Source organism: Ailuropoda melanoleuca, chromosome 13, assembly GCF_002007445.2.
Source record: "Ailuropoda melanoleuca isolate Jingjing chromosome 13, ASM200744v2, whole genome shotgun sequence".
NCBI classification, from domain to species: Eukaryota; Metazoa; Chordata; class Mammalia; order Carnivora; family Ursidae; genus Ailuropoda; species Ailuropoda melanoleuca.
Genome location: NC_048230.1, coordinates 59,919,402 through 59,927,893, shown reverse-complemented (window position 1 = coordinate 59,927,893; position 8,492 = coordinate 59,919,402). Strand labels below are relative to the sequence as shown.

General features: G+C 42.4%; 1 protein-coding gene across 1 annotated transcript; it reads left to right on the top strand.

Annotated features, from left to right (window-relative positions):
• Positions 1 to 2,576: 2,576 nt before the first annotated feature.
• Positions 2,577 to 4,338, top strand: WFDC9 (WAP four-disulfide core domain 9). Its single transcript, XM_011217997.1, has 3 exons — positions 2,577 to 2,694; positions 3,653 to 3,782; positions 4,308 to 4,338. The coding sequence occupies exons 1-3, from the start codon at positions 2,577 to 2,579 to the stop codon at positions 4,336 to 4,338; spliced, it is 279 nt and encodes a 92-aa protein (XP_011216299.1).
• Positions 4,339 to 8,492: the final 4,154 nt, after the last annotated feature.

Below are 8,492 nucleotides of genomic sequence, written 5' to 3'. Positions count from 1 at the left end.
AATTGTTGAACACTACAACAAAAGCTTATGTACTATGTGTTGGCTAACTGAACATAATGAAAAATTAAAAAAATTAAAAAAAAGAAGTCTTGCCATTTGCAAGGACATGAATGGAGCTAGAGAGTTATCCTAATGCAATAAGTCAGAGAAAGACAAATAACATATGATTCACTCAGGTGTGGAATTTAAGAAACAAATCTGATGGACATGTGGGAAGGGAAAAAAAGAGAGAGGGAAAAAAACCACGAGACTTTCAACAAAAGAGAACAAACAGTGTTGATGGAGGGAGCTGGGTAGGGATGGTCTAAGTGGGTGATGGGTAGGCACTTGTTATGATGAGCAGTGGGTGTTATATGTAAGTGAAGAATCACTAAATTATACTCCTGAAACCAATATTACACTAGATGTTAACTAACTAGAATTTAAATAAAAATTTCAATAAACAAAAAAATATAAAGTATAAAAGAAAAAAACCAAAAAATTAAATGAAAATAGTTTTCAAACATCTAGATGAGAGGAAATTCTGAGCTTAATACTAAAAGCTAACATTTATTGAGTGTATATAGTATGTTCTGGGTCCTATGCTGAGTGTTTCATATACATTAGATTATTTGATCCTAGTAACCTAATGAGATGAATATGGGTATTATTTCTGTGTTACAGAAATACAGATGAGGAAGCTGAGGCTCCAGGAATTATGTGATCAGCCCAGTTTCCACAGCTAAAAGTTGGGGGGAACGGGTATTGGAATTCTATTTCAAGCCAATTTGACCCTGATGCACATATTCCTTCCTCTCTATGATACTGGAGAGCAAACAGTATGGTGGCAGATATTTCCTTTGTATTGCCTTGAGTAGAACAGGAAGTGTGGTAACACACATCTGATATCTTGCTCATGGAATTATAACCCAACCCTTAGTGAGAAAATGTGGCAGACATTGTCCAAAGCCTGAAATAGACAACATCTTTTGCTCAGCAATCTTTCTCTCTCTCTCTCTCTCTCTCTCTCTCTCTCTCTCTCTCTATATATATATATAATAATGCATGTGCCAAAGCTGTAGCTATAAGGAGGTTCATCAGGACATTTTTATAACAAAAAGAAGGTGGAAATATTTGAGTCTTCATGATATAGGCGGAATGATTGTGATTGTGATTTTGATAGTTGAATTGTTGGCATGACTTGTATGGCGTGATCATACTACTTTGTCTCTCCTGTCTGTATATTTTATTCAGATGGGCTAGATGTTTCCTTGCCTCTTTAGGAAAACTTAGGTAGGTCCACAAATTTTGTGTGACCAATCACAGAACATCTCAACTTAATAATTAAATGTGCAGGCCCATGTAATAAGCCACAACTCCACAAATTGTTGAGAACTGTGGACTCTCCCCTTCCTCAGAAACTCCAGTTGTGGAAAAGGATGTGGTCAGTATCTCTATCTTGGGCTCCTTGTGATCCTGTGTCTTCACCCTCTTTTGGCTATTAAAAAGTTTCTGTCTCCTAGGCAGTAGAGGCATGAAGAACCAATAAGTGGGAGTAGGACAGTTCTCACTCAGCACATACTATCACAAGCTGACTTGGTGCTTCTGACGCTCATTTATGGGAGATTTCAAGGGTTCACTGCAGACAGAAAATGGCATCTGGCCATTTACAACTCAGATGTGCCCCAACTGCAGCTCTCTTCTTTGGTGTTAAAGACCACTTGAGAGCCTTCAGTCATGACTCAGGTCTACAGGATCCTTACAGGCTTCTGGAGATGCACAGGAAGCTCTATGAGTAGTATCCACAAAGCCTTTTATCTCAACTTGGAATTAGAAGACAGCTTTCCCACTTCCCCGAACAGAGTTTTTTACCAATAAAGTCTTTGAAACCCTCTCCACAACTCATTCAACTTTGGGTCATCTATTTAGATGAAAGGTTTAAGAGTTCCCTGACCAGTTCTTGACCATCAACTTTCTCAAGTCCTACATAGTAACCCATCTCACATAACTCACTCTGGAATCATTCTGGTACTCTGTCTTGGGGTCTGGACTAACAATTACATTATATTATCCTATTACATATGTTCTTAAGTAAATAAATGAGGACACTTGATGTGTTCTATTATTCCAAGTTCATAAATATAATGAGTACAACAAAAAAGGACATATATACACTGGTTATCCCTGGGGGGATGGAATTCCTAATGCTCATCCATTTCTTTTACATAGTTTTTTTGTTTGTTTTTGACAAATTATACAAACTGAAGATTTACTACATCAAAAACTAATGAAGTACTGTATGGTGACTAACATAACATTAAAAAAAAGCAATGCATTTTTAAAGGAAATAATTTTGCAAAGGAAGTGGCATGTAGTGTAAGATGGGGAAGTAGCCTGGGGAGGCAATGGCTAGCTTGATATGCAGTTAGGTGCCAGAGGGGGAAAAGGAGAAGTAGGAGAAAGAATAATCCAATATTCACAAGCACTTCAACTCTCTTTCTGACCCTAGTCTCCTTAATTTCTGTTCTACCTCTAGCGGCATTGGGAGAAGACCTATCTTCTGCCAAAGCTTAACCCAAATACGCAGAGAGACGACCATGAAGCCCTGGGTTCTCCTACTCATCATGCTCATCTATGGGGTTGTGATGCTTCTGCCTGTGCTGGGAGGCTTCAAGTACAAGAATTTTGTAGGTGGTATGACACAGGAGGAAGGGGGTCTGCCCAGTCCTGGGATGTCTGGTATAAGTGATTCTGGGACCACCTTTCCTGGATCACAACCTTCCTTAAAGCAGAGACAACCAAGAAAAACTTAGGTCGGATGTTCCCAATTTGGTGCTCTTTCAGCTTCCCCTCTGAGGTGAAAGTGATAATGGGTATATGGAAAGGGAACATAGCTTAGTTGAAATGATATTTCCCAATATTAGACTACCTTAGGCAGGGGAAACACCAACACAGAGCTTTCCTCTGAGCCCATATTTTCAGATCTCTGTGCCTTCAGTGAATACCAAAAGGGCAATATTGTTCACTTGGAAGGTAGAATCCTTTAGAATATGAAAAAATGGAAAAGACAAAAAAGGGATCCTTAGGAGTCAAAGTTTGGGGTCAGATGATAAAACAGGGATAGTGAAGAGAGGGTTGTGGGCCAGTGAAAGAGATGGAATTTGGAGAGAGGCTTAGTGCTCAAACTGTGGTTAGGTATGAGCATGGAAGCAAATAGACAAGGGAAAATCGGTACTCATTCTCCCCCAGCTCAGTTTTCCATTCTGTAAATTGGGTATGGAAAGTGGAGCTAGGCAATATTGCCATCCCTGAAATCCCAAGTCCAGTGAGAATAGACTTGGTGAGGAGGTGCCATAGATGGTGAGGTTGTCCTGGGTCCTATCTTTAGGAAGCTTGGGGAGGGCCCAAAGGCCTGCAGTGCTATGGGGACATGTGGAAAGAGGGAAGGCATGTGATACAAGAAGGGTCTCCTGTGAAAAGACACAACTTGAATTGAAGGAAAGAATCTTCTTAAAATGCAGAGAACTATTTTGTTTGTGACCTTGAGCTCAAGTTTCAGTCAGGGGATTGAGTGTTAAGCTTGAGAAAGGTTTTTTCTCTAAGTTGTGGGTTGTTGGAGCTACCATCTGTCATCATATACCATCTACCATCTCAGTTCCATTTGGAAGAACAGTCACTGACCAGTGCTGGGTACAGCCGCCATTAAAGTATTGTGAGAAGAGGTGCACTAAATTACAAGAGTGTTTATCTCTCAATCATACATGCTGTTGGACCTTCTGTGGAAACATCTGCTTGGACAACAGGTGAGTTGGCTGGAGTGGGAAGGTCGCACATGGCCATACTTCCTCACTACTGGTCACCCTCTTTCAGAAACTGTGACATGGGACAGATTCACCCAAATTCTGGTCAAAGAAACGGGCAGCATAAGGCAATGTCCTCCTATCTCCATACCTAGCTGCCATTCAGGGCAAAAAACCCAAGACACCAATGTTGGGGTGGGGAAGCTCCACTTTCCTTCCTTTGCTTTCTCGTTTCCCCAAAGAATCACCCATCAGTTTGTTCATCCCTCTTTTGTCCAAGGCCCTGACTATTGTCTCCTTGGTCTGGCATCTCCATTGGCCCCTTGTCTCAGGCAGGCTCAAAGAGACCTGGTCTCCACCTATCTGCCCAATTGCCAAATCTCTTGGGAGAAATTGCTTAAAATGGGTAACTCCTCATCTTATAGGAAGACTTTCTGTTCCCATTGACAAGGACAAGGGTGCTACTAAGGTTGGGAATGGAGGTCTCCAGGGTTCCCTGATTTTAACCACTTGACTTGTCTCTTCCAGAGAACCCTTTAAATCCATGCTAAACCGCTAAGTTCTAGCTGGCACACCGCTAGTACTGGCTAGAGGATGACTATGTAGTCTAAGAAGAGTTCTACCTGGTTCCCTGTTGGGTTATCCACTTGCCTGGCTGAAGACCCTTCCATTCTCCCCTTGATCTCCCTATGCTGAGAAGGCTCATCTCTGCCAAATAAACTGATAGCCAACCTGAGGACTCTGCATTGTTTATACCCTATTCCTGTGTTTCCTTTCTGTCTTTACCAACAGTTGTTCCTTTCCATCCCACCATGGGTATAGGCACCCAACTCTGCCTTCCCTGTTAGACCTATATATTAGCCAGTAGATTCACATCTTTAGCAAAAATGCAGAGCTTTATAAAAATCTCGGTAAACAGAGTAAAAGTTTATTCTCATTCACAATATGTTTCAGTGCACATGGTTGTGAAGGACCCCCATACCATGCACGATTCAAGGACCCTGCATTCTTCTATCTATAACTCTATCATCTCCCAGGGCCTCCACTGCCTCCAGCCAGCAGACGGGAGAAGAAGGGCAGCATGCAGTCTCCTACAGAAGGGTTTTAATGGCCAGGCCTAGAAGTGGAGCTCTGTTTCCATCCACATTCTATTTACCATAATGTAGTCATAGGGTCCCCTTTTTTGCAAAGGAAACAGGGAAATACAGTCTAGCTGTATGCCCAAGGTCAACAGAAAGCAGGATTTGGTGAACTCATGGCAGTCTCTGAACTGTATACTTCTGCAAAACCAAACTCCTTAACAAGACCCAAGACCCTCGCCTCCACCTCACTCTCCAATGGAACAAACATCTCCCTGTCATTAGAGAAGGCACTCCTGCCCTCGGGGTGGGCACTCTGAGCCCCCAGAACGATTCCTCCTTCTGCAGTCTCCATATCCTCTCACTCCCACCTGTTTTGTCTGCCTGGTAGTTTTACCTGGGTAATATTATTCATACCCTGAGATGTCTACTCCTGCCAGGCAGGCTTTCCAGCCCATACTGTTCCCCTAGATTATATCTGAATTTCTACCATCAGTATCTTGAAGATCATTTAAAAAATACATTCCCTTGGATGAGGAGATTATCAAGTCCCTACAACGTATTCATATCTGTGTCTCTTCCTGATAATGAGGTATTTTCATTTAGATGGGATGAGTCAGCACATCACACTTACCAACTGTAGACCCCATGGAAAGGTTCCAGAATGGGATACAGCAAAGACTAAGGCCAGGCAAGGGATTAAGACTTAAGGGAACACTGGTCAGTGCCCTAGAACTCAGAGTAAGGAAAAGGCACAAGGACTCAGAGGCTTGGGTAAACATCCTTCAGGAGTGGGGTTTTGTCTTAACCTTCAGGGAAAAGGAGCACTTGGAGCTCGATTGAGTGAAAGTGGTTATTCCTTCCTGACCAAAGAAGTAGAGAAGAACAAGAGGTTAGGGACCCCCAATGGAATGACCAAGGAAGGAAAGCATTGTCCACTTAAGGATCCTGGATATTATGACAAAAGAAAAGCAATTTTCCCTCTATCCTTCTGGGTTCTTGGCTGAGACCCCCTGCAACAAAAGACAGATTGGGAGAAGTTAAAGAAACAGAAGTTTACTAAATGTATACCTCTGGTATACGTGGGACAGCCCAAGAAAACAGAGTAAGTCCCCGAAATGGTCCTAGCCGTCTCCTTAAATACCATCTTCAGCTAAAGACAAAAGATGTGGAAAGGAAGGGAAAGGCCAGTTATGGGTTTTCACCAGGAAGACAGAGGGGTTGTTGACTCATGCCAACCTCATTCATAAGGTTTTGTGTCTATAGAAAATATTTTCACTTAGTAATATGCAGAAGATGATCTGGATAATGTATAATATGTGTAAACAATGTAAGGATGGAACAAACTGATGTGTGAGGCAGGGACTATACATCCTCTTGCCTAGGCTTGCAGACAGCTTAAACATTTTTGCATGCACAGCTCCTTAGAGAATTTTTTTTAAAAAATCTGGATAGGTGTGATGCAGGTAAAGTCAAACTATTACATTTGACCTCTTCAATGCATCCACGCTTGGATTTTTTTTTTCTCCAACAGTGTGATGGAACTTCTCTGTTATGTGACAAAGCTCTGTCATCTGTGGGTGATTGTCTAAATGAGTGTTCTCCAATGGCTCTTGGCTGAGGGGGGTAGAGCTAGTTCTCAGGCCGCTTCAGGTTCCCATACCAAGGCTGGGGTCTCTACGCCTATGACTCAATCCATGGGTGAGAGTCCTTCTGGGTCCCTTGGAATATGGTGATGGATCTGCAGCTTCCACCAAGGTACTTTGTTCTGTGGGTGGATGCCAAATTATTGTGTTATGGGGAATGGGAAGTTTCAAGCAGGGAGTCTTAATCAGCTAGTTTGTTGATGTCACTCTTGAAAAGTACGTTAATGGAATGGAATGTTATACAATAGTGGGGTTACAAAAATTGTAAATTAAGTGTGTTTTAAAATGAAATGTGCTGGTTATTCTTGTGAAACAGAAAATGTTGGGGAAATTCACGCTTAGAAAAAGTTGTTCCACTTCAAATTCTGTAATCAAGTTTTAAATGTCTTGGTGATTTTTATATTTTAAATTACTTACACTTTCTGATATTCTTTTTTTAAGATTTTATTTATTTGAGAGAGAGAGAAAGAGCAGGGGGGAGGGCAGAGTGAGAGGGAGAAGCAAACTCCCTGCTGAACAGGGAGCTGGATGAGGGGCTTGATAAGAGGACCCTGAGATTAGGACCCCGAGATCAGGACCAGAGCCAAAGACAGATGCTTAACAGACTTAGCCACCCAGTCTCCCCCATTTTCTGATATTCTTAAATGGCTTTTAAAATATACTAGGAGAACCTGGGTGGCACAGTCACTAAGCGTCTGCCTTTGGCTCAGGGCGTAATCCCAGCGTTCTGGGATCGAGCCCCACATCCGGCTCCTCCACTGGGAGCCTGCTTCTTCCTCTCCCACTCTCCCTGCTTGTGTTCCCTCTCTCGCTGGCTGTCTCTGTCAAATAAATAAAATCTTAATAAAATAAAATAAAATATACTAAAACACTTATACAATAAATATGTATGATTTTGGGGGGGAGGTCAACTCTAAAGCTATATTTCATGAAAGAAGAATGACATCATTATCTAGGTAATGGATAACTGATCATATCTTATTAGTTTCTTTTGTAATTCTGTGTTTTTCAAATTTCTAAAATACGAAATGATAAGTTATGAAGAATTCATTTTTGCAATGAGAGGAGTAGAAAGCATAAGAGAAGGAAAGAACCTCGGGAGACAACAATGCCCAACCAAGGAGTGGTGCATGGAGGAGTTGAGGTAGAACCAGATGGGCGGTGAGAGACCAGTCACGTGTTCTCCCAGCTCCACACCCCAAAGCCCTTCTCTACCCCCTGCAGGACCTAGTCAATTCCTGGGTCTCCTGCCAGGCTCACACTCAGACATCCAGAGTTAACATCATGAAGTGGTTGGTTCTCCAGCTCCTGACACTCTACTGCCTGGTGATTCTGCCAGTGACAGGAAAGATGAATGAAAGAGTTAAGGTTGTAACGCAGCCTCCAGTTTACAGTAGGTATTCTGATTTAGCTTCAAACTGAAGAAGGGGTAGAAAACAAGGAACGAGGAACTGGCATATATGAAAGCATTGGTTCCTTTTTTAAGCCAGGATACCTGAGGAAAGCTGAATGTGCAGTTCTCAAGTTTGATGGTCTCCTGATGTTATGAAAAAGGATGTTTTTATGTGTGTCGTGGGGACTGTGGTGGCTACATGGTGTTTTTGTTGAGGAGGACTCGAAGAAGCGGAAAGCTCCACAGGGTTCAAAGCCTGCATGGACCTTGCCTAGCTTGAGCCAGCAGGAGCTCCTGTCCTCCAGTTAAGGGCTCCAAGGAAGAGCACCAAATTGGGAAAGGGGTACTTGTTATTTCTTGAAATGTGCCCTTTGTTTAGGAAATTGAGTATTTTAGAATATTGGGCATGGGGAGGAGAAATAAAATGGATGCTTGACCAAGAGAATTGAAATCAGCAGAATTGAGGGGAGAGTAGTGGGTCCATAACTGGTGGCAAAGGTTTCTGGGGAACAGCTAGGTTTGGAGGGCTGTCTCAGCCAGACAGGGAAAAGTACAAGACACTTCCTCTTCTTCTCTGGGACTCTGTTCTTCCCAC